The sequence below is a fragment of the Sphaerodactylus townsendi genome, linkage group LG05 (assembly GCF_021028975.2).
Source record: "Sphaerodactylus townsendi isolate TG3544 linkage group LG05, MPM_Stown_v2.3, whole genome shotgun sequence".
Lineage (NCBI taxonomy): Eukaryota > Metazoa > Chordata > Lepidosauria > Squamata > Sphaerodactylidae > Sphaerodactylus > Sphaerodactylus townsendi.
In genome coordinates, this window is record NC_059429.1 from 99,678,246 (window position 1) to 99,705,051 (window position 26,806).

Below are 26,806 nucleotides of genomic sequence, written 5' to 3' on the forward strand. Positions count from 1 at the left end.
TTTTTGTCTAGTTCTTGTTACAACCACTCTTATTAAACAAGCTGTGTAGCTTAGCATGGAGAATGTCATATTTTTGAATAATAATTATATTAAAAACCCATCAAGATTCAAGTCTAGTAGCACCTTAAAGACCAATAAGATTTCCAGGGATGACAGTCAAAGCTCTCTTAGTCAAATACCCTGGAAATCCTGTTGGCCTTTAAGGTGCTACTGGACCTGAATCTTGACGTTCTAATGCAGATTAACATGGCTGCCCATCTGAAACTAAAACTCATCTGTATAGAGCAAAAGCTTAACACAGATCAAAAAGCTTAACACAGATCAAACACAGTTCTGAGAGAGCTGTGACTAGCCCAAGTTCACCCAGCAGGCTTCATGTGGAGGAGTGGAGAAACAAACTTGGCTCGCCAGATAAGAGTCCACTGCTCATGTGGAGGAGTGGGGAGGGGTGGCATGCAAGGGAAGGGGAGTGAGGGACTGGAGGGGAGTGAGTGAGGGGTGGCATGCAAGGGAGGGGAGGGAGGGGGCCCGGCATCTGGACATGGCCCACCCACACTAGTGAAGGGAGGGGAGTGAGGGGGAGGGATGGGTGGCATGCAAGGGAAGGGGAGTGAGAGAGGGGAGGGAGTGAGGGGTGGCATGCAAGGGAGGGGAGGGAGGGGGCCTGGCATCTGGACATGGCCCACCCACCCTAGTGAAGGGAGGGGAGGGAGGGGAAGGGAGGGGTGGCATGCAAGGGAGGGGAGGGAGGGTGTGTGTCTGTGTGTCTAAAGTTGAAAGGCAATGAAATCTTTCCCTGGCAGAGGTTTATCAAATATGGAACGTTTGCTTTGCAGCTGTTAAAGGCACAGAAGCTGTGTCAGAAAGGAAAATAAAAAATCTGGCAACCTGAGGCACAAAAACATGATCACAATTTTGTAAAGACCACAGTATGATACTGGCATATCTGGAGTACTTTTACTTACCCATCACTTTTCTTGAAAAGGCTCCCTGATTTTTCTGTGCCATATTGTTTATTTCCCTGCAGCTGGTGCATGCTGTATCTCAGTGGCTTGCTAATAGAATCCTGTCAGACAAAAACAAATAGGCCAACTGACAAGCAGCATTTTCTCAACTACAGTTCTAATTAATGGTCAGGGTGAAAATTCACATATACACAAATGCTAGGAGAACATTTCCTTAACATGATTCCATACGCACAGCTTATTCTCATTCATCAATAGCTTTTGTGAAAGAGGAGAATTTCTTCTGGCCTAGTACTAGCTCCCATATAGCTATTTGGCAATATCTTTTATTGGATTTCACAAAAGCTGTCAGTGATCTATAGAGAGATCAACATTCATGCTGCTCAGCCAAAAGGAAGGGATCTGGGAAGCCATTGTCATGACCGCTTCAACCAAACATCAGCTTTTGTCCTGCAATGAGAAGTTTGAATTCTTTTCATAAGACTGTTGTTCCCTAGAGTAGAGTGGTGGCAGTTGTACTTCACAGAGAGATTGACTTCTCGGTTGATTTTTTAAAATTTATTTATTTAAATGTTTATTTCTTGTTCCAATATCATCTCTTCCACCCCTGACAAGGATCTACAGAGTAGCAATCCCCTAGTTATAGTACAGTTCCCCGGCTTACCTCTTTGCATTCCAGTTGCAGTGCTGTTTTGAGCTGATCACGAAGGAAGCACAGCTGCTTCTTCTCCGCCTCTTGCTGTGCTTTCATCTGAAAGACACCATACCAAAGCAAACCAAAAGTGCTCTTCGTGACTGTCCCTAAATCCTTCTTGTAGGCATTTCCCTCCCATTTTCAAATGGGAGGAGGGCATTTATGCTGGAATCAGCTATAGTGCCTGACCAAACCAATCATAATCTTGATACCATACACATCATGGAGCAGAGTAAGGATAAAATGCATGCCAATCTTGATTCAGAAATTAAGCAAGAGTTTGATATCAAGAGGGTCTGCCTGATACATGACATCATTCTTCCCCCCTTCAGAATTAGTAATGCAGAGTTTTAAACAATGCCCCTCCTAAGGGCATAGCCACTCACATCTGGTTAACAACAGCTTAGCCTTGAGAAAGCATACCTGGCTCCAGTCCAACAGTAAACTGGCAAAGGTCCACACCTTAAACCTCCTGCACCACCCTGCACGCTCTTTCCACCAGAATAAGGAACATCAATCTTATCCTGAAAACCTCTTGTCCAACTATTGAGAATCATCAAGCTTCCTGAATTTCTTTGTTTTAATCTCATCAGCACAGCCCAAAACTCACCAAGTTTTGGGCTCTCTCAGATTAAATCTCATCAAATAATTTCCAACTGTGCCTAGGAACGAAACTTGGTATTGTCCCAAGACATCACCCCTCTTATCCTTGCCAGAGGGTCCATTTCCCGTATAGAGCCCCCAAATCCTTAGTCCTTTGCACTTGGACCTCTACCTTGCACCAAACATTGCTCTCTGTGAGAAATGTGGGCCATGTCTCTTGCACTCTCTCAGATGTCTTCACTTCTGGAATGGTAATTATCACCCTTCCAATACCCTAACCTATTTCTGCTAATACTCACCCTTTTTTTCTTAGGCCTCTTAATTCCGTGTGAGTGTATATTTTTATTATTTTGACCCCTAATAAAAATGGCATCCTTTTTCGCTGCAACCATTTTTTCTACAACATTGGTTTTGAGTTGTTTTCTTAGGGAGCCAGTCTCTATGTATGTAGATGTTAGTTTTCCTGCCTGCCACTCGCATAGCCGGTCTGCCTCTAGGTAATACCCCCCACTGTTCTAAGAGGCAGACCCAACCAATTTAGGTAACAACTCAAGCATTGTATAGCATACATCACACCTTCAGTATTGCAGTTTACAAATCAGCTTATATAATAATTTATGGTATAAGATGAATCCTGAAATACATTTGTATTAAGGCACAGACAACAAACTACACATCTCTCACAGGCAAAATTACTCTCTGAAGTCCTCTTACCCATACAAGTTTTAACTGATGTTGATTCTTTCAATATACCTCTGACATGCAAATCTTTAAAGTTCTTAGTTCATTTATATTTACATGTACTACAGTAAGTCACCATTACCCATTAGTAATTTACTCATGTTTGATGCTCAGCTCAGAAGGGATCATGTCCCATGCAATGAAAACTCTAAGGCGGATTCTGCATGGGCAAAAAACAGTGGTGTGAAAACGGTGTAAACCCTTTTACACCATTTTAAACCATTTTACACTGTTTTCACGTGGCTGTTTTTGGCCCATGCGGAATCTGCCAAAGAGTAACCATCTATTGGTCTGTTTTAAGATTGTTGTACATCACAAGGTACTTTAAACTATTATAATTAATTAGGTATATTTGTTGCTGAGTACAAAAAAGACTGGGTCAGCATTGAAGTCAGAGGCATAGCAAGGGGGAAAAGAGCCTGGTGCGCCGGTGCCCCGTCCCGCCCTAGAATGCCCCCATCCCACCCCAGAATGGCCCCGCCATGCCCCCAGAACGCCCTCACCACACCCCCACAGGAGCGCCAGCCAGTGCGTCATGCACCTCCCCTCCGTCCCTTGGAGCTATGCCTCTGATTGAAGTAGTGATGGGCAATTCTATTGGCTATGGATATAAAGTTAAGATACTTGTTATCAAATTGTAAGTTACTTGAAAAGTATTTATGAGATAACATCACTGATCAGTGGTTCCATTCTGTTTCCTCAGAGTTTTTCCCTATGGTTCCCCCATCCCCATTTTGTTATTCTCTCATGCATTAGGAATTTGATTAAGTATGCTTACTTTATGAAGCTCAGGGACAAGTCTCTCTATAAACTGTTTGTGCTTCTCTGTAGCCTTTAAACATATCTGAAAAAAACTGGCAGAAAAAAATATTGTGACACATAAACAGAAAATAATATTGTTTTGTGACTCCATACTCAATATGAGCCTAGATTACTTTTCAAATTATATAAATTCAAAGAGGAAAAATAGAGCTTCCATGCTGAGAGATAGTCTACCTATGGTTGCCTGGTATGTGTGTATGGGTGACAGGAGGCAGCTATTGCCTTTTTTCTTTCATAATTAGACACTGTTGGAGACAGAGTTCTAGTTTATACCTGCAGGCATACAGAGAACCTGATATGCACAGTATTATAACATTATAATGATATAGCAATATTCAATATTTTAAAAGATATGCACTAAAAAAAGTCCTTGTGATGTGGAGTGGTGGCCATTGCCTGGGGACCTGTGCAGAGAAATTTGGGGGATTTCTCCCATGTAGAGCAGTCAATTTTGGGGATTTCTCCCATGTAGAGCAGCCAATTGGCCATGCCAGCAGGGGCTGATGGGAATTGTAGTCCATGAACACCTGAAGCACCAGAGTTGGACACCCCGATTTAGAGACTCTGTTGATGCTGTGCTCTGTTAGCAGCTACACTAGCAACAGAGAAGCTACATAAGAAAATACCCTGTTTTTCTGGTTGCCAGTCTCCAGGTGGGATCTGGACATCTCCCATGATTACAACTGATCTCCAGTCTACAGAGATCGGTTCCCCTGTAGAAAATAGCTGCTTTGGAGGGTGCTGAGGTCCATCCCTTTCCCATACCCTGCACTCTTCGGGCTCCACCCTCAAATCTGCAGGAATTTTCTGACCCAGAGTTTACTTAGTGCAGTGTTCTAAAGTCAGGTCAACTCATTACTTTAAAGAAGCTACAGTGCTCTAGAACAGGGATTCTTTGGTGCTTGTTCACTTTACAGTTGTGCCAAGTCCTGGACCAGCAGTGGCATTACAACAATTACAGCAAATATTATGATGCTGGGGAAACATTGCTGGGAAGGAAAGATTCCTTAAAAGAAGAAAAACCCACACTGCTGTAGGGGAGCATATATTACAAAAATCCAATCAAATAATGAAAAACGAATAAATGATGTATTGTTGAAGGCTTTCACGGCCAGATTCAACTGGTTCTGGTGGGTTTTCCAGGCTGTGTGGCCGTGGTCTGGTGGATTTTGTTCCTAAGGTCCTATGTAGACCTTTCCACAGCTACAGCTGTACCTGTATCTGCACAGCTGTACCTGTAGCTGTGGAAAGGTCTACATAGGAACCACAAAACGCAGCATTCAGACCCGTATTAAGGAACACAAAATACATTGTCAGCTTAACCATCCTGAAAAATCTGCAGTTACAGAACATGTGTTAAACAAAACTGGACATAATATTTTATTTGAGAACACTGAAATTCTGGACAATTCAGAAGCTTACTATGTCAGACTGCACAGGGAGCCCACTGAAATTCACAAACACCAAGACAACTTCAATAAGAAAGAAGAGACGTTAAAAATTAGCAAAGCTTGGCTCCCAGTACTTAAAAAATGGACTGATAACCCCACTTGCAATACAATGCACTCAACCACACCTTTGCATAGCAAGTTCTACCCAAACACTTAATGATTGGTGGACAATATACCACACTAAACTTTCCCTTCTCACTTAGACACAGTGTGAAACAGACTTTTCTCTGTGATACACCTCTGAAGATGCCAGCCACAGATGCAGGCGAAACGTTAGGAACAAGATCCACCAGACCACAGCCACACAGCCCGGAAAACCCACCAGAACCAGAATAAATGATGAATTAGTAACTTGCTGCTTATGTAAAAAGAAGACCACAAGGAACAGCAACAGGGACAGCATATTGCACTTACTTGAACTGGGCATTGCAGTGATTGATGTTATTTTGCAGCAAGTCAATCCCTTTCTTGGTTTTAATTTCATTCACTTTAATTAGATACTGGAGGAAAAACACACACCAAGTGTTAACTTGCTGAGTCCAAATTTTCTTTTCAACTACTGTTTGTTTGTCACTCCTGTGTTCTTGACTGCATTCTTTCTGCTTTGTATAATATAGTTTTTCCTCCCCCATTCTGCACTTATTTAAGATATGGAGTAAATTTCCTTTTGTAAAACTACAGCTTTCATTACCTTGTTGACACATAAAGTAAAAGATAAATCAATATAAAACAGAACCCTTTGACTTAGAAAATAAAGTACTTTGACAAACTTAAGCTGGTATTACTTTCCCATCTAACTTATCCTTTAAAAAAGGAGATAATATAAAATTATTAAAATATTACTTAATTTATCCTTTGCTTTAATTTACTAATTGTTATCTGGGAGAGTATTTTTGTTTCAACAACTTTTTTTTTTGGTGCTGTCTAGTCATAGATGACTTATGGAGACCCTGTAGGGTTTTCAAAGCAAGCAGTGTTCAGAGGTGGTTTGCCATTGTCTGACTCTGTGTCATGACCCTGGTATTCCTTGGAGGTCACTCATTCAAATACCAACCAGATCCAACCCTCCTTAGCTTCTGAGATCTGACAAGATCAAGCTGGCCTGGTCAACAACTAACAGCCCCAAAATTAATTGTTATTGGTGCATACATATTCAGCTTCACTGGTAGTTGCTGGGCAACATATGCAGCTGGGTGTTGCCACATGGGTAAGGCAAAAAGTGGCAGTGGGGTATGCTGACATCACAGTAAGCCCCACTTGGGGTATGCTGACACCAGTCCTCTCTTACTTGGAAACTAGGGTTAAGAATTCCTTCCTTTCTGTTCAGGTTCCTTACATGAGACAATTGTTGTTTACCATCAAGTAGTGATATACACATATGCAGGAGCTAGGAAGTCATAATTAGTAGTTGCTATATAATCTATCCATATGAAAATATCAACAGCCAGCCTTTCTGCAGAAAGAAAGGAATAAGCAACAATGGTCCTTCCATCAGCCAGTGATGGCAACTGCCATCTGGAGCAGCAGTGGCGTAGTGGCTAAGAGCAGGTGCACTCTGATCTGGAGGAACCGGGTTTGATTCCCAGCTCTGCCGCTTGAGTTGTGGAGGCTTATCTGAGGAATTCAGATTAGCCTGGGCACTCCCACACACACCAGCTGGATGACCTTGGGCTAGTCACAGCTTTTCGGAGCTCTCTCTGCCTCACCCACCTCACAGGGTGTTTGTTGTGAGGGGGGAAGGGCAAGGAGATTGTCAGCCCCTTTGAGTCTCCTACAGGAGAGAAAGGAGGGATATAAATCCAAACTCCTCCTCCTCCTCCTCCTCCTCCTCCTCCTCCTCTTCCTCTTCTTCTTCTTCCTCTTCTTCTTCTTCTCAGACTACAGTCTATTATGCATGCAGGGCTTACCCTAGAGCTATGTGCTGCAGTGGGTTTTTCTTGTGGGGTTGAGGTTTTTTGTGGTTTGGTTTTTGAACAGGAAAAACTTCTGTGAAGCATCCACAGCCAAGCTGAGCAGCCTCCCACTTCCTTGTTCTGGCTGATCAGGAGGAACGGCTTTTGTGTGGGCGGGGAAAGCCAGGAGAAGCGAGGAAGCCCGAAACAAGCCAAACACATGTTGCTTCCCCTCGCTGTCTCTTTGCTTTCTCCTGTAAAGTCGCACTTTAACTGGTCTCAAAAACTGCAGGGAGAGTAGCACCTCAAATTGCAGTGAGTTTTGAAGAAGGAGAAACATGTCCATAACCAAGAATGCAACCCAAAGGGAATGTAGACTGAGTGAAAAGGAGACCAAACATGCATAATGGCCCTAAATCAGTGGCCAGTTATCTTACAGAAGGGAAGAAGAGAGAACAAGGTCTCAGTTTCACTGGGAAGTAACTGGAATATGTTATCTATAGCTGCTGTTATCATGGTATATACTATAACTGCATGTTTTTGTTTTATTACTTTGTTGCTGTAAATTGCATCATAAGCTCCGAACTAAAAGTGCAGGATGTAAATATTTTAAATAACTAGTACATAAATAATCATGTGTGAAGAAGCACCATCAGTCCTACCCATGCCTTACCTCACACATGTGTAGTTGAAACATCCTTCGCTCCTTTTCCATTTCCTCAGCAATTTCACCTCCCGCTACCTCAGTTCGCACCATGCCATACTGTTTCGCCAGCTCTCGCTTTTCTTTCTCGATCTTTGTGCTCAAAAAACAATAAGAACAGTGTTTATTAACAATCTATTTTACTAGAAACAATTTAGAATAAAACATCAATTAATCAGCTAACTAGAAAAAGGAACATAGAACCAACTTACAGTTTGCTCTCATAGTCTTTCCAAGATTTCTCAAAAGGCTTCTTAAAGTCCTGTTAAGAGACAAAGTCACTTAACATTCAGGGCTTTTCTTATGTTTTAAAGCTGCTGCCATTCCAGGATTGTAGTTCATGTGAGACCAGAAGACACGCTACCACATCTGGGTACTGTTTTGTCCTGTCTATGAATTATTTTTAAACAGACTTTTAAATTTGTGAAACATAGCCTTTTACCTTTAAGGAAACGATATTTGTTTTTAGAGCAGGAAGAAATCTGGTTAAAAAAAATCTACTATTAATGTGAACATGGCAGAATATTTGAAGGAGATAAAGGAAAAACTTAGAGTAGGACTTGCCATCTATAGGGCCATCCTAGTTGCTTAGAAGACCTGACTACTTCCAATTGAGAAGCACTGGGTTGACCTGCCCTCTGCCAACCAACAATTTTTTTTTTTACTGTACAGGAAAAACTAAGTTGGTCCATGGAGGGCTGGTCAACCCAATGCTTCTCAATGGGAGGTAGATGGGTCTTCCAAGCTGATAAGATTGTCATATTTGTGTCTGCATAGATATGGAGATAGCTCATCGAAAAAATTTAAAAAAAGGAAAACTATATGTTGCCAGAATCAGCAGGACCAGCTGAGTACAACTATATCCTTTTGGGGCTGAAAAGGAGCCCAGAATTGGAGTCTGCAGAGCAAACCTTCTGGGACAACCTTCAGCAAATGGCGGCAGGGACAATCTCTTCAGCTGCACACAAAATGTCAGGTGCAAGCTGAGGGTGAAACTGACCAGAGAGCATAACGGTCACGCAGGACTGTGTTACAATACAGAAAGAGTTCCAACTCCAGGAAGAGTTATTTGACTCATAACAGAAGATCACATAGCCACACACCAAGAGATCCTTTCCTGGACTATTTCAGTTTGGAGTAATAGCATAGGAAAGAGTCTTGAGTTCCTTCTTTACTATAGCATGGTCCTCATCAGGAATGGGAACAATGTACTTAGGAAGAGAGAAGAACACTCAAGTAACATATGACTGACTGAGTTCACTGCTTGTACCTAAGACCCATGGCATCTCATGCCCTGTGAATTCTCTCTTGTGTAAATCAACCCATCTCTGAGATAGCTGCATATGGTCAACATACCTGAAAGATGATAGATCAAATTAAACTAGGGAAGTAGTCTAGAATTTTTTTTATCTTGACTAAATAAAGAACCAATAGATTTTCCAAGGGTATGAGATAGTACTATGAGCTGAAATGAAATATGAGCTGAAATGAAATTTGATCAGAATTTGTTATCCTCAAGGCAGAAGTCAAAATCCTGCCCAGTTACACCAGCAACGCTTAGGGCAGTGGTTCTCAACCTTCCTAATGCCGTGACCCTTTAATACAGTTCCTCACATTGTGGTGACCCCTAACCATAAAATTGGTATATATAAAATATAAAAAGACCATTTTCTGATGGTCTTAGGCGACCCCTGTGAAAGGGTCGTTCGACCCCCAAAGGGGTTGCGACCCCTAGGTTGAGAACCATTGGCTTAGTAGATACTTATAGCTTTCTTAATACCGACTTACCCCTTTGAAATCTCCCTTGATCAGTGATGCCAGAGGAAAGTTAATATTTTGAGACAAACTCTGTAACTAAAAAGAGGAGGGTTCAGTATACTGTTATCACTGAGGGTTACTTCACATTGTTTCATCCCTTCCCTTCCATGAGTAGACAATGGTTCATGTTATTCGTTGCAGGTTGTGTTCCCTTCCCAGAAGATAACACTGACCATTAAGGGATATTACCAATTAACAGGAAGGCAGAACACATAGTGGCAGTTCTAGCCCCAAAGCAATATTTAGTACACTACTTCAAAATCCTAAACCCTCTTCACTGATACTCTAATGTGGGATTGTGTAAATCTTTGAAGTAAAAGCAAGTACTCTAGTTAAAACCTCTAATTCACAACTACATGTAGTCTACCTATTAGATCTAGCAAACACTGAGAAAATACAGTAATCTATTGCACTTTATTATCCCAGAGTCATATAAATGTGCAGACACCCACCTCATGTTTTCGAATAGTTCTAGAATAGTACAATCTGCACCAGTTTCTTCCTGCCCAAGTTTGCTTCTGTCTCTCTCTTTCTGGGCCAAACTACACATTATGTTATCCAGTGCATATGCAACCTCCTGATGGGGCAAATAACAGCTTCCCTGTAGCCCCTGGGTCAGTTTAGCTCTGGAAAACAGTGCAACAGGAAAGACAGCAGCCTCTCCCCTGTGCCATGGTGATGATCTGAATCAGGCCCTGCCGTGCTTTTATAGAGGAGTTGCCACCAGGCACTTTCAGCTGCCACATTGCTGCCATTCTTCATGCCACGTACATCTAAAGTATAATGGGTAGTTTGGTCCTCTGTCTCTTTCTATTAGCTGTTCCAGATCTGGACCATGAAAGATGCTGGACAGGACTCTTCTGGAACTGGTAATGTTTAGCAAAAAAAATTTTGTTGATCAGTTTTCCCCCCAGTTTGCTTGGTCTATGAAATCTTACAAGTAACTGAGAAGATATCCAAAGACCATCAAACTCCTCTGGTAGATCTGCTGCTGTCAATCTATTCCATTAAAAAGCAGTATTCCATAAATTGAAAGTTGCACATACAGTAAGTAACTCTGTCATTATTATATATCATATTATATGTCATGCTGTTAAGCAAGCCACATAAGGCAACTTTAGGTTCACTATACAAACTGGCCTCTCCACTCTCAAATATGGTAATCAGCCCCTGAACATAAGTGAAATATATTACTCTATGAAAGTTTTATTACCTAATTATTTGTCTCTAGCTGTTATATACCCTGTATCTACCCATGTAATAAAAGTATGAAACCAGGAACTGGGCTTTTGTATTCCTAAATTCCTCTCCTGGAGTTAAAGGCAATTACCGGTAAATGTTTTTAGATTTTACTTTTCCCTGTAGGGTTTGCAAGGAAGTTGAACATGGCTGAGTATGCCCCTATTGACCTGTTTCTTTGGAGGGGCAGATTTTAAAAGAGGGGAATAATTTCATACCAGGCTCCTGGCAGCATTTAGCAGCTCCCGTGAGAATGAAGCAAAAGTAATAAAGGCTTCCTCCAGCTTCTCATCTTGGTTGCTGCGATAGTTTCCTGAAAATCTCTCCTGAGCGGCAATATGAGCGTCTAAATGGCTAATGAGATCTGTAGAGACACAATATTGTCTGATCATTTCTGTAATTTCTGTGAAACTGTAAATCAGAGTACTACATGTTATGCTGGATTAGGAAAGTGAAACGGTTCTGTATACAGCAGGAAATTAAAGTTTGGCTTCTCCCTTTCAGGTTTTTTTTAATGGCTCTGAGTAACTATTCCTTATTAAGCTTGCTTGGTAACAGGTTTGATTGGCTGATGGCTGAAGCAAAGTGTCAGGCAGATAGATCTTAAAGTGAAGCAACTTGGGGTACAGTTGCTGTTTTTGTAATCGGATACAGGATCAGCTATTGTGCTGTTGACTTTTTTAACCCCCTGAATGCTGCTTTTCTGCAATTGTAAACAGTTGGATGTTTAAAAGACAACACAAGTCTCCAGTGCTCTCTTATTCAAAGAAAACTAAATCGTGGATTCGCTGCTTAGAGAAGTGAGAACACATAATTATTTGGTAAAAGCGATACCTCTGTGTTGGATACAATTCACACAAAAAGATTAAACAATATGTGAGGTGGACTACCACCATTCACTGTCCTTCTTTCTCCGAGGATACCCTACACAGTATATATGCCTTGTAGTAAGTGACATTTTTAAAAAATGTTCCTGCACAGATGTGCACATACTCAAAAGCAAGGTGTGTACATTCAAGATCTGCTGCTCATTCAGTCAGCCACATCTACAGCCACTGCTGTGAAAGTCTCTGTGCATATTTGAGTGCTATATCATTCTCCAGAGGAATGAAGCTCTCACCCCAGGGATATTCATCTGCCCCTTTTGTTGCCAGATTCTGCCAGCAAATGAAGGCTTTTTTGTTCCATTTGGCATTCTCTCAGTGATCCCTCACTCCTGGTTCATGTAACTGCTGTCCTTGTGCCTATTTTAACTCTGTTTTAATTTGTTCTAATGTGTGATTGGGGGATTGATTCTAATACTTTTTAAAAGTAACTTTATCATATATGTTTTAAATTGCTAGTCATTTAAATTATTTGCCACTGTGAAGGCAAATAATTTAAATGACTAACAATGTAAAATATACATGATAAAGTTTCTTTTTAAATGAATTAGAATCAACCCCCCAATCACACATAGAAGGGCAGCATATACCTTTTAAAAACAAATTAGAGGAACAGGGTGAAAATGACCATTCTAAGTAAACTTAAGAACAGTGGGACTTTCTGTAAGTATCTGGTGGGTCTGACAATCCTGTAACTACATCCCCCCTTTCTACTGTAACCAGTTGTGCTCTAACCTTGGCCAGCTGTATGTTCTGCTTTCACTGCTTTCCTCATTTTTTGCAAAACTGTTCGATCTGAGTCCAAGGCCTAAAAGCAAGAAAAGAGATCCTCAGGCACATGTTCTGTTTCTGCTTCTCTCCTCCCTTCTCCAAAAGCAACCAAAAGAAAGGAGATCAGCATGCAAAACTGAGCACTTTTTGCATAAAAATGGCAACTTTCAACAACTAGCGGGAGAATATTTCAGCATACCAGGAAATTCTGCTCCTGATCCAAACATCAAAGAGAGACTATAGCATGGAGTTGATGGGTTCAAGATGAAGAATTTTTCACCTGCTTCTCTGGAAAAAATCAGCAGAACCATTATGTGAACTTAGCAAGAAATTTCTTAGAGAGACCAGTTTTTTGACGAGGCATTTTCTGTTGGAAGTGAACAACTTTGCACTGTTTCCTGCCTCAGTGACAGAGGGGGACTTGACAATAGAGTCAGAGAGACTGAGGGGTCAAGACACTGGGCATCCTTTCTCTACTGCTCTGGAATTATCCCTTTGATCTATTCATTTCTACTATGAGGGAACTTCCTTTTTGTTTCTTCTCCATATAATTGAATGTGCATTTCTCCATCTTGCAACATGTGGGGAGAGTTGTCCACCCAGCTAGTTAGATTAGAATAGAGAACCTATGTATTCACTTTCCTATCTAAAATGAGTTCTCTAAAAAAGAATCCTTATATTAGCTTGAAACTATAAACTGGCTCCAACTTTCTTTTATCCTGAGCACACATGCATGCCTGAGTAAGCTTTGCTGGGTGTTGCCTCTGCACATGCTGCTGTAATGCAAAGATGCAACCCAGAATTTTCCACACAGGTATGGGTATGCAACCCAGCATCCAACATTTTCCACACAGGTATGAGTATTCCTTGTTGTTGCTGCAGCTACTGAAACAGTGCAGCAATAATAGATCTTCCATACTACAGGTTTCCCTGAATTTTCCTTGCCCTATACCCCAGCTTTTCTCTTCACCATAGGGCCGTGGTGGCAAACCTTTGGCACTCCAGATGTTATGGACTACAATTCCCATCAGCCCCTGCCAGCATGGTCAATAGGCCATGATGGAAGGGGCTGATGGGAATTGTAGTCCATAACATCTGGAGTGCCAAAGGTTCGCCACCACTGCCATAGGGCATGTGTGCACGCATGTGCTTAATGGAACAACTGGAATTATTTAATAGCTTTGCAACAACCTATTGTGTGTAGAAATTCTAAACTAGTAGTCTGAGGCAGTAAAAGAATAAATGAAGGTGAAGCAGTTGAAACTTAATCCAAATAAGACAAAAGTTCTGTGGAACAGGGATAATACACAGTGGCGTTACCACCAGAAAATGGCGCCTAGGCAGCCCTCAACTGAACTCCTTGCCCCCACCATCCCCCCCTGCTGCTTCACCACCACTGCTCTTACGCCCGAGGCGGCCTCTGGCTTGTTCCAAGGTACGCAGGGCAGGTGAGCAAGTGAGCAAGCAAGTGGCGCAGCCTCCCTCTCTCCCTCCCAGCTTCCTCCCCAGCTTACCAGCCAGGCAGAGGAAAAGAAGGAGGCTGTCTCTGCCTGGCTGGTAAGCTGGGGAGGAAGCTGGGAGGGAGGACACACCACTTACTCACTTGCCTGCCCTGTGTGCCTTGGAGAAGTCTTTTTGTGGTGGCAGCAGGGGAGAGGTGGGGGGAGGTGGGTGGGGAGTTTGATCAAAGGAGGGGCCCAGGGGGAGGGGAGCTAAAATGTGCCCCCATGTGACCTGGACAGATGATTTCCCCCCCCCATCTCCTCCTAGATATGCCACTGGTAATACTGACATAGCAATATGTGTACTACTTGTTCTGGATGAAGCTAAATTCCCCCTGATAGATGAGGTGCTTCTGGATTCCTCATTGTCATGGGATAAACAGGTGCTAAAGATGGCGAGGCATGGCTTTGCCCATCTAGTATTGGTTTATTAACTATGATTGTTTCTGAAGAAAGTAGAACTGGCCATAGCTACCATGCCTAGGTAACATCCAAGTTGAACTATTGTAACATGCTCTTTGTGGGGCTGCCCTTGAAAAAAGCCTGGAAATTCCAGTTAATATAAAAAAGGCAGCAAGAAATATTGGCTAGGATCTGTCATAGTTCTTTGCTAACCTCATTGATTCTGTTTCTAGGTCTAGTTCAAGAAAGGTGCTAGTAATGTATTGTCGAAGGCTTTCACGGCCGGAATCACTGGGGTGCTGTGCTGTTTCCGGGCTGCATGGCCGTATTCTAGCAGCATTCTCTCCTGACGTTTTGCCTGCATCTGTGGCTGGCATCTTCAGAGGATCTGATAGTAGAAAAGTTACTCCACTTGCTTTCCTTTCCTACTATCAGATCCTCTGAAGATGCCAGCCACAGATGCAGGTAAAACGTCAGGAGAGAATGGTGCTAGAACACGGCCATACAGCCCGGAAACCACACAGCACCCCAAGGTGCTAGTGAGTTGATAAATTAAAAACCTATGTGACCCAGGATCAGAAAACATGAAGAACCACAAACATCACCCACCTGCACAGCTGAATTTTAAGATAATTAGGTGAGGACTTCTTAAGAAAAAAAACTTTTTAAAAATCATCTCAATTTTTCCCTCATGGGGAACAAATAAATTTTCTCATCGTTCTCCATTCTTCCATTTTATGCTGAGAGATTGTGACAGGTCCAAGGTGACTTAGTAAGTTTCTATGGCAAAGCCAGAATGCAAACCCATTTGTTCCAGGTCCTAGTCTGCCACACTACCCACTATGCTACACCTATCTTATCTGGGATTCGGCTGGTGCAGTGAGAGGATTTTTTAAGGAACTCTTGGAGCTGTGATTGGCACCTTCATTTCTGGAGCAAATTGGAAATTGTATTGTTATGAAATGGGCAAACAGATGGGATACTTTTAAGATGCTATTGTTCTGTCTCAGTTTTTAAAATACTATTTAACATTATTTAAAAACATTTTCATTATATGTAATGATTTGTACTGTTACTGGTCTTGAATGTCTCTCATGAAAGGGAAAAGCAGCACATAAATTAACTGCATGACTAAAATAAAGTTCTGGATATTGCTCTGGAAGCTGCCTTGCACTCTTACTGTTGAGTCTACTTTATGCAACATTTCCGTTTCCGGATCTTCAAGCCTATTGACATTTCCTAATGGTTTCCTGTTTCTAACTTTAATTTTATCTTTACGGCTTGTTACAAGAGAATAAGGCATTGCTGAACCTGAAGTTCTGTCAAGTTGCATTTTACAAAGTATGACCTTGGCTTCCGAATTCATAGTGTGATCTTGGCTTCTGGATTTTTAAAATATGATCTTGGTTTCTGGATTCAACCTCATGGAGAATTCAGTATTTGGAAACGGGAGGCAAATGCAACAGATTTCAAAAGAGGGATAAGGTGAGAAGGGCAGAAGTAGCAAAAAATTGCAGTCAGAGGGAAAATTAGATGAGTCATCCAAGTGCCCTGCAGGGACAGCTGCAAGGCAATGTTGTATTTCGAAAGGGTGTTCTCAGTTTTTATTAGGACTAAACAACATGTTGCAAAGACCAAGCTTTAATGTTCTTTCGGACTGTTCTTTAGGTTGGATGATAAGCAAAACAAAAAGAAAAGAAGGGAGTGAAAGAAAAAAGATCCTTCTAGAAAAGAAATGTTCTGCAGCTTGTAATAGCGTTAAGATGGAGTGCCGGAGATATTATGCAGACTTAATTAGGTTAGCTCTTGCTAAGTGCACAGAAGATTGCTGGGACAAAATGCAACCTAAAATCTTCTTTGGTACAACTTCAAAAGTTCTTTTGAATTCAGTGTAGTCTGATTCAGGCTGCATGACTCCTCCACTGTATTTTAATACTCTATTTTAAGAAGAGGGATAGTTTCCTTTCGTCCTGCCCAGCAACATCATCACCCACCCACTCATTTTGTGTGTGTGCATAACACAAGAGAGATCGAGATCTGATGAATAGAACTTGCTAACAATTTTGTGCTACGTACGGTGGTCCCAACAAAAGATATTATGCTACTGTTACTTCGGCTACCTGTCATTTCATGTGAGTATCATTGCAAGAGCCCAGTGAGGCTGAGTATTGTTTAACACCCCTTATTTAAGAACCTTTAACCATTTTCTGCAAATCTCCAGCTCAGGTAGAAATGCTGAGTATGAGGACTTGGACTCATGGCACAGGCATGGGAATACAGCAAACACTTTTACTTCCCAGCTGATTATATCCCAGGAAATGCCTTCTCAGGAAATGCCTTCTCAACAAAGCAAACTATTCTGCGTCCCTTCAGCCCATGAGAGGACCCCTGTCAAAGCACACAGTTTCTCAGGGAAATCTGCCTCCCAAAAGAAGACATTCCTTTGGGCCACAACAGATGTTGGGAATTCCATGCAAAGAAATCCTGTGCATTTTTTAAACATTGTAGGCATGGAGGACCCAATGCACTCTGGTGCAGAGGGTAGACTTTCAGGCCCTCCCCCATTATTCTGGCCTGAAACTTCCACATTGAGCTTGTGTTTACCCTGTCAAGGCAGACTTATATACACATCCATCCTCTTGACCCTTCAGTCTTTAGAAGGAAAATTAACACTTCAAGTTAAGCAGGCTTCCAGTTCTCATTAAAGTGGGGTATGTTAGCTTTCAATGTTTTACTATTTGGTTCTTTGAGAATTTTTGAAGGTGATTTGTTGTTTTATATATTTTTATTGCTGTTTTATATATTATTTCAAGAGTTGCTTTGATTTTCTTCTTCTGAAACGAAAAGTGAGGTACAACTCCTGAAGTAAATCAAAATGTCTTTGCTCCTTGAAGCAAGTTCTGTGTGGCTTTGCCTTTTCATGCATAGGATAGACATTATTCAGTACTCTTTTCCTGTTATGAGAATTCACATCCCTCTCCTCTTGCCCTACACCAACACCACTCTCCCTTTCTGGCTTCCAGGTTCTTACCTCCTCTTGGCTACAAACAGTGCTCCGGCATCTGCCCATGTGACTGGTAAAGGTTGAGGTTGTCGGAGAGCTCAGATCTTCTTGGGTCTGGGAGATGAACTCTTGGACAGAAATTAGCTCAGGCATCCTGCTGTGTAAAGGACTGGTGACAAAGGAAAGTCCTGGGTTATCCAGCAAAGCTGCTGAGTTGAAAATTTCAGGCAACTGAAAAGGGGAACTCTGGATTGAGAGGAAACTGTTAAGTGCTGCTGAAGTAGCCACAAACATCGCAAAAGGCTGAGCAACGCCTTGCCCAGAACTGTCACTCTGTATCCTAGAGACAAAAAAACTCATGCCTCCTCTTTCCTGTCCAGGAAACACATGCCAACAAACTGACCACTCTATGTCATACCTTCCTGTGTTCCTTAAAAATACTTCCCTCTGCTAACAGAGTCCAGAGACGAGGCCCCATCTATGCTGCGGTGTGTGCCTTGGTGGAATCACAAAGAACAAGGAACCTGAGATCCCACCCCCCACCATGGCAGGACAGTCTAATGTAAGCAGGAACAGAAATATATCACATGTTGAAGAACTAAAACCAGTGTGGCATTAAGAGCAGATGGATTCTAATCTGGAGAACCAGATTTGATTCCCTACTCCTCCACCTGAGTGGGGGAGGCTTATCTGGAGAACCAGATGTGTTTACACACTCCTAGATTCTTGCTGGGTGACCTTGAGCTACGCTCAGTTCTTCAGAACTCCCTCAGTTCCACCTACCTCACAAGGTGTCTGTTGTGGGAAAAGGAAGGGAAAGGAGTTTGTAAGCCACTGTACGTTTCTTTACAGGAGAGAAAAATGGGGTATAAATCCAAAATACTGCTGCTGCTGCTGCTGCTGCTACTACTACTACTACTCTTCTCCTCCTCCTCTTTCTCCTCCTTCTTCAACAACCTAATCATTTTTATTTATTTTATTTATTTAAGATATTTATTAGCCACCTTTCTTTTATACAGAGCTCAAGGTGCTTTGATATAAAGATATAAATCATGATATACTTTTTCTGGGCCTCTCAGCTTTGTGTGTCTGAGGCAGGTGCCTCTCTTGCCTTGCCCTTGTTATGGTTCTGCTAATCAGGAGCAGCTACTCCACTGGCCCTTCTGATGGTCAGCGCTGTGAGATGTCACATGAGGAGCTCCCTTGAGAGGTGAAGGGAGTGCAAAGGGGGCTGGAATGAAGTGTGCCCATTCTGTCTACTGCTTCTGTCCTGGATTACATGAAAGAAAAGGAAGGAGGCAAAGTACTTGATTTAAAAAAATGCTGCAGGACATGTGAATCTAACACTACACCAGATAACACTGAAGCAACCTGAACAGACATGAACACAAAATATCTAAGACATCTGTCAGGGTCCAGAATGCAAACAGAAGCAGGAAGTTACATCTAGGGTCAAAAGTATTTCATGAGATTAACATTTGGGAAAACCTTTTCAGACCATAAAGATTCTGAGCTGGCTCTTATTTTTTTCCTCATAAATATGCTCTATGTTCTTTTGGCAGATGCGAAATTGTCAGTGTGGTTTCCTGGGAGTGTTGTAGCATGAGTTAGGAAACACGTCTATGTATTTGGAAATAGGTCCCCTTCTACTGTTGCCTCATTTCCAATTTCAGATATGGCACAAATGTAAGATACATAAATGACTTACATTTAACTATTAAGAGCTGCCTGAGGCTGTGAGAAAGTTTTGCTCTTAAATCCCAGCTGCTCTTTCCAAACTGTAAGCATGGCAGTGGTACAGTAGTGCTTATGAGTTTCTGGACCATGGCCATTGTCTGTGACACAGGGTCTCAAATTTTGTGATAGTGGTCATTGAGAAAGAAAGTAACCCAGGCCTTTCAGAGTGTGCCTACAATATGGCGCTTGTTAATGGAAGAGGGCAGTTTCCCCTTAATTGGTTGGCTATACTTAAAAATATGTACAGCTAGAAACCACACAGTATGGAAATTTTGCTTGTGGGCTTTGTTTCCTCTGTGGTGCTCCCACACCCTCTGGCCCAATTGATGAGGCTTAACCCTTTCAAGTTCACCAGGTGCATTTCATTAGGTCTTCTCAGTGGGGAACATAGCTCAGTGAGACACAGCTCAGAAGGCGGTAAGTTCAATCACTAGCATTATCTGATAAATTATTTCAGGCACCAGGTGCTGGGGAAGATATCATGACTAAAATAAACATTGTGTCATCATTACTCCTGTTACTTATATATTTATATTTCAGTCAAAATACCTACTAGGAAATATAAGAGGCACAATTTTGTATTCTCGCCTTGGGTACAAAATTAGCTAGTTATGGCTCAGCTGATAAGCACCGAGAGCGGCTTCGCTCAAGATGAAACTCCATGTTTCCACAACAATGCAAATGCAGGCTGCGCACATGTAGGGGGAAATCAGCAGATGGGAATGGTTTTTAACCACTCAGCACTCTACACCACCATCCCCAGACATTTTCCAAGTGTATTTCCAGTGTCTGAGCTCAGCTGGGGTGCTGAACTGATTAAAATGGCAGAAGGAGGAGCATTTGATGGTAAAGATCAGCAGACATCAGAAAGGTTAACCCCCCTCCCCATACCTACTGACTCTCCCTTACAAATTCCCTTAACCCCTTCTCCCACACAACTTTAGGATTACAAGGGAAACATGAGGCTGGGAATCACATATTTGTCTCGTGTCCTTAGAAGTATCTCACTACACTAATACTGCACCAATTATTTAATTAATCATTTTGTAATGTAAACCTACAGCTGTTGTTAATGAGATCCTTTTTTTCACAGCACAAAGGTCCCCTACACACAGCAAATGTATAACGGGTTGCAGTTGGGATAAAGTAACCTGTTTTCCTGTTTTCACATTTCACATGCATCCGTGTAGGCCCGTGGTGGCAAACCTTTGGCACTCCGGATGTTATGGACTACAATTCCCATCAGCCCCTGCCAGTATGACCATAACATCTGGAGTGCCAAAGGTTCGCCACCACTGGTGTGGGCAGTGATTGGAACCCATGGGAACAATCAGGGTTGCTGTTGCACCTTCACACGGAGAAGTGTCTCTCTTTTTTATTTACTTCCCACCGATGCATAATTATGTAAGCATGCACAAATGAACCCCCACAGGCATGCTGATGTCTCACAATATGACCATCTGCACCTGAATAGCTATGCAGATGCAAGCCGTGAATTTTTTTTAAGGGATTTTTGAAAAGACTTGCTAATAGCACAATTCTTTAAAAAAATGGTTTGGGGAAAATAACACAGGACAGATCTGTGTGAAGTCTCCCCCCCCCATGGGTTTTTCACCATCCTACATCCATGTTTATTGGCCCATGCAGAATGGGTCAAAACCATTTGTTTCCCAGCCAGAAAGATCTTCATATGGCTGAATAAGGGAATATCTTTTTAAGAATAAGAATGGAGTGCCTACAAAGAACTACAATTTACATGTGACAGAGCCATTTATTTAAAAAATATACATGAGCCTCCCTATTCCAGGGACTCCAACAAATATACTGAAGAGACATCTACAGGAATGGCAAAAATCAAATCACACCAGTATCACTTACGTACACTGCCAATATGGCATGCAGAATTTTAGTTTGCACAAGCAGTCATTTTGGGCATCTACAGGAATGCCATTATCATTCATATCTTGTGGATAATCTAACAACCTTCAGCTATTACAGATGTATTTTCTCATCATTCCAAACTGTGATGTTGTGTTGCTCATAAAAAATGATTCTTTCAATTTATATATTGCTTTATATATTGACACTGTTAAAAACGGCATTGGCACCTGTTAGACCAGGGGTCTGCAACCGGCGGCTCGCCAGATTTTCACAGACTACAATTCCCATCAGCCCCTGCTGGCTGATGGGATTTGTAGTCCATGAACATCTGGAGAGCTGCAGGTTGCAGACCCCTGTGTTAGACAAAGAATAGCCCCCCACCCCATTTCAGAACATTAAATAAAAATTGCTGGTAGAACATGAGATTGCTAATCTCTTCTACCAATCCAGCTGCCTGGCTCTGCCAACAACAGCTCTGCTATTCCTCTTCCTATATTGCACTGTTGAGAAGATGTAGGTTGGAGTCATATTGCTTGATTACCTCTCAAAGCTCTTCCAGAGCTGATCTAAATCAGGTTTGTATACTTTGTGACCAGTTCATCTGAACAGAGATTACCAGGCATGGATTGTGGACTGCCAATCACATGATGAAGCTTTGCAGATACAGGCAGGCAGGGAAAACAGGAGGTTTATTGAGTTCAGAGCAGAGTATCCTACTTGGATAATGGGCAGAGCTTGACTTGGTGGGACAGATCTACAAGTTGGACAGATTTGAACTAGTCCAATATCCAGCCTCTGCTTTGGTTCAGCACAAAATTTGAAAGGGTGCTTAAAAAATTGTGGAGTTGGACACTCCTTGCCATTTTTACAGTGCAATCCTGATGAGGGGCAAAACCACTCTGGAGACAGCATGACCCCAATGTCAGTATAAATGCCTCTTGAGCTGGTGTAAGGAGCATTTATGCTGGCACGGAGGAATTTATGCTGGTGCTGAGAAGCCGCAAAGCAGGGTGACGAACCAGTGAAGGAGCCTGTGCCAAAGGGGGTATTCCCGAAGGAAGGGCCTGCTTTAGTCACCTTCCCAGGGATAAGGAAGTGACACTATTTGCTGGTGAAGACTTACACTAGCAAAATCAGTGGCACATCCCATTGAGCCACATAGGCCAATTTCATAGGGCAGGGGCAGCGTTGCTTTAGGATTGCTGTTCACAATGCAGCAAGTCTGCGGGGAGATAGCATGGCTGCATCATGATCGAACCATCCCCCGATGCACCACAATGACTCCCCCACAGGATTGCACTGCCCCTCACCTTCTGCAATGCTGAAATTAACCCTCTTTAACATGTCCAGACTGGTCCATTTGCAGAATTGTTCCTCACCATTTGTATCATATAAACCAAATGAAAACCGAATGGTTTGAAAATTCTTCTTCTTTATCCGATTAGTCGTATCCAACTCTTGGATACTCTATAAATCAGTCCCCTCCATGCTTCCCTGTTTGCCACAACTCTTTCAACTGGTTGATGTTCATGCCCATGTCCCTCTTAAAATTATATCTGCTTATAAAAAAAACTTAATCAAATTATTGTCTTATCATCACCCTTCTGGATATGTTGGTCTTTGGTCACGTGGAGTTCAATTGTGTAAACATTTTTTTAACACAAGAGTCATGATTTTGTGGATACAATGCATTCTTTAAATGCAGACAGTGGGTTGGATCCAAACTAAATTGACAATTTCCACATTCCTCCCAATACAGCTTGACATTCCTCAGGATCCCATATTTCTCAGGAGTGGGACAGGGGTAGGAAATTTGGTCTGGATTCAACCCAACAGTTATGTCAAACAGAAGAGTCAGTCCTTTTCCATATGGCAGTATTTCTATATCAGAGTGACCGGTGGGTTATTTTAGCTGCAAGAACCTACACAGCCAGTTCCATTCAAGTGTATTATAATCTTCAGGATCAGGACTAATGGCAGGCAAGTTTTGACCTAATAATGCTCATGGTTCTTGCATGACTATAATCATCACATAGATGTGAATGAGCAGTTTGATTGTTCAGATGTGAGTGGTTTCTTCTTTCCTTGATTAGTTACCTTTTCAGAGTGCTCCAGGCACCATCAGTTAGCAATAAAATGTTTTTCAGTTTCTTCAGTACATACATCATTTTTATCTTTCACTGTCAAGTCCCAGCTTAGATATAGATAAATGGCTTAGCCATTTATGATCTTCTCACTGATGTATCCAGGCATTGTGTAGAGGATCAGAACCAAGAATATGGTCAAAATAGCAATTACTAGCAGTGCAATTATGTACTTTTTGTACCGTTTCCAAATGAAGAAGATGAATGTTTTCATTGGATTCACAAACCAATTGAAGGAAGTTTTTGGTCGGCTGGAAAGAAAAGAAAGGGGGGAAAATCCTCAGGGCAGGTTCAGACAGAAGTGTAACAGCAAAGCTACATTGCAGTCAAGAATGTTTTGTTGGCCACCCACCAGCAGGAAACAACCAAACACCAAATCTCATGATCAGTTCAAGACAGCATAAGTAGAGAACAGCATATAACAAACTCTCAACACCTCTGCCTGTCTCTGCTCCACTCACATAAAACTATCCCAGTCTTCTGGATCAACTTTCACGTATCCAAGCCTGAAGGTGCCTGAGTCCATCAGTCTTCAGGTAATCAAGAACTTGGAAGCACAGCAAGGCCATTTTCAAAACCATTTACACAAATCTGCAGATACTTACTTTGGTTTATCCAGGGGCTCAGGCTCTTTGCGCCCAAGACCAACTGGGCTCTTCTCAGCCTCCTCTACAGTCAGTAGCTGAAATTCAGCTTCCACTTTTCCCTAGAGAGAAACACATTACAATCTGATACTGTGCAAAAATTCCTTTATTAAGAAATCACTGATATAACTTCTACAAATGAATGACTGCTAGATTAAACTGCTCCTAACCTTGTTAAAGTAAACTAGAGTTAAATTCTTTACCAAAAAAAATCAGAAAAATTACATGAGACAGCTCTTGTGTTAGAGCAGTGGTTCTCAACCTGGGGGTCGGGACCCCTTTGGAGGTCAAACGACCCTTTCACAGGGGTTGCCTAAGACTCTCTGCATCAGTGTTCTCCATCTGTAAAATGGATAAATGTTAGGGTTGGGGGTCACCACAACATGAGGAACTGTATTAAAGGGTTGCGGCATTAAGAAGGTTGAGAAACACTGTGTTAGAGGAACATCCATCTTCTCAGATCAATGGTCTCATAGATATCAATAGTATGGTCACCTGAGAAGCTAGCTTGTGAGTTCCTAATTATTTATTGTGCTTCCTGTATCTTTGTGTCAGAGCAAGAGTACATTTCCCCTGTTCTTCTCTTACACATGTCATCTGCCTTGGCAAAACGCATTCCTGGAAAGCCCAGTATGAAATAGTTAGTTCTTTCAGGTCAACTTTCATCTGGACACCTTAGACTTCTCAAAAGACTACTTAGACTATTCCAGGAAATTAGAAGCTGTTATGGAACTAGAAGCTGCTATATTTGTACTATTAATCCATTTTAAGGCCATTATGATATATTCTTATTTAATAATAATATATAATAATATGGTACACCAAAATAAAGATGCTTCCATAGCAAGGACCTTGTGTGAGGCGCTAATAGTAGTAGATCCCACAGGTCAGCTACATGTTCAATGCTCACCAAACTTGTATGAGACTACCTGCGCATCTCTATACCACACTATGGCTCTTCTAAGCAACTTTCCTGTTACATTTATATTATGCCACATCCTAATGAGCAAAGCAGAGAAATTTTGCTCCCCTATTTTTCTTGGGAATCCCCTTAGTCCCTTTGCCACAGCTAAATATTTGTACTTATTAGCTGAGCCCAAATTTTGCCATGCATTATCTCTCGCGCAATGCAATGTCTTACCCTCTGCCTTATGGCAGGGGAGGACCTTAAAATTTCCACATCATGAAAGATATTGCATCTGCACTATGAACTATGAGGAATCCGTAATGCATGTCTTGTACCATTGCCCGCTGTATAGTCAAGTTAGGGCAAATATATTACTCCCTCTACTTGTGGGCATTGATTGTCTAACTGAGCAGCAAAATACTATTTTTTTACTGAACAATGAAGATTGGCATATCCTGGAGGCAACGGCCAAGTTTCTTGGCTATGTTGTTTCAATTCGTTCCAAATGTTTGTAATCACTATTTTACCTACTCTCTTATTTCTACGTATATTATTTCCTTCTCAATTTGTTATTTCATTTTATGCCACGTGGCAAAATGAACTCCTAAAGGGGGTTTACTAGATTACAGTAATTTTTTTAAAACACTAAAAAACTCACAAGGTTACTGAAACGCAACTTCAAAATCAAATCGATTTTTGCAACACATTGAAGATTTTTTAAAAAGCACACAGCAGATGTGTTTTTGTTGTCAAAACATGTCAACTAATAAGAAAAGTTAGAACAATTAACTTTTTCCTGGGAGGGAATTCCAAAAGAGGATGCACTGCTTACTGTTTGAGGTGAGGTTGATGGCAAAGAGAGGTGCAGAATTTGGGGAGATAGTAAGAGAGAAAAAATATCCTTTTAGGTAATTCAAAAGGCCAAACTGTTTGCAATTTGACAGTTCCATAGTTAAAATCTTCTGTTTTTTCTTGAAAAGGGTTATTAGAAACCTTATATAGCTGGCAGTGAGTACTCGTCTCTTTTTTCCCATGTAACAAAACGCAGCTTCAGATGAGCTATTTAAATTATGCAAGAGGCATGGCAAAAAAAAAAAAATTCACTCTCTCCCCCAGCAATCTATACATCAAATAGTAATGCATGGCCCACATTTGTGAATATCTAAATCTGCAGATTGGGGCCACAAGGAGATAACAGATAGGAACAGATAGGAAACAGCAGGTGAAGCTAGGAAAAATTACATCAGACACCTGTAAAATGAGCACAGGGGCCCCCCAAGGCTGTGTACTTTCACCACTTCTCTTCTCTCTGTATACCAATGACTGCATCTCAAACGATCCATCTGTTAAAATACAGAAATTTGCAGATGATACAACAGTGATTGGTCTCATTCGAGACAACGATGAAACCGCATACAGACGGGAGGTTGAACAACTAGCCTCGTGGTGCCACTGGAACAATCTAGAACTGAACACACTTAAAACCGTAGAAATGGTGGTAGATTTCAGGAGAAACCCTCCCATCCTACCTCCTCTCACAATATTAGACAACACAGTATCAACAGTAGAGACCTTTAAATTTCTAGGCTCCATCATATCTCATGCCCTAAAAAGGACACATAACACAAAAAAGGTCCTCAAAAAAGCACAACAAAGAATGTTCTTTCTGCGCCAACTCAGGAAGCTCAAACTGCCCAAGGAGCTGCTGATACAGTTCTACAGAGGAATCATTGAGTCTGTCATCTGCACCTCTATAACTGTGTGGTTTGGTTCTGCAACCCAACAAGATCGACACAGACTTCAGAGAATAATCAGAACTGCAGAAAAAACAATTGCTGCTAACCTGCCTTCCATTGAGGACCTGTATATGTTGCGGGTCAAAAAAAGGGCTGTGAAAATATTTACTGACCCCTCGCATCCCTGGACCTAAACTGTTTCAACTCTTACCCTCTAAAGCATTAAGCTACAGAGCACTGCACACCAAGACAACTAGACATAGAAC

The 26,806-nt window shown here is 41.7% G+C and overlaps 2 protein-coding genes across 2 annotated transcripts in view; both read right to left on the minus strand.

The window, feature by feature from the left end:
- The window catches only part of LOC125433186 (arf-GAP with SH3 domain, ANK repeat and PH domain-containing protein 2-like), a 50,074-nt gene extending 32,430 nt beyond the window's left edge, over positions 1 to 17,644 (minus strand). The window contains exons 1-10 of the mRNA XM_048497622.1: positions 17,519 to 17,644; positions 12,548 to 12,620; positions 11,147 to 11,292; positions 9,660 to 9,725; positions 8,084 to 8,133; positions 7,842 to 7,971; positions 5,691 to 5,776; positions 3,782 to 3,857; positions 1,630 to 1,716; positions 966 to 1,066 (exon numbers count right to left, since the gene is read on the minus strand). Coding sequence (XP_048353579.1) covers positions 966 to 1,066; positions 1,630 to 1,716; positions 3,782 to 3,857; positions 5,691 to 5,776; positions 7,842 to 7,971; positions 8,084 to 8,133; positions 9,660 to 9,725; positions 11,147 to 11,292; positions 12,548 to 12,620; positions 17,519 to 17,644 — 941 coding nt within the window. The remainder of the gene's footprint in view (positions 1 to 965; positions 1,067 to 1,629; positions 1,717 to 3,781; positions 3,858 to 5,690; positions 5,777 to 7,841; positions 7,972 to 8,083; positions 8,134 to 9,659; positions 9,726 to 11,146; positions 11,293 to 12,547; positions 12,621 to 17,518) is intronic.
- A 3,335-nt stretch (positions 17,645 to 20,979) lies between these two features.
- The window catches only part of LOC125433935 (fer-1-like protein 4), a 78,988-nt gene continuing 73,161 nt past the window's right edge, over positions 20,980 to 26,806 (minus strand). Inside the window, 2 exon segments of the mRNA XM_048498882.1 lie at positions 20,980 to 23,504; positions 23,859 to 23,959. Coding sequence (XP_048354839.1) covers positions 23,324 to 23,504; positions 23,859 to 23,959 — 282 coding nt within the window. The 3' untranslated portion in view covers positions 20,980 to 23,323.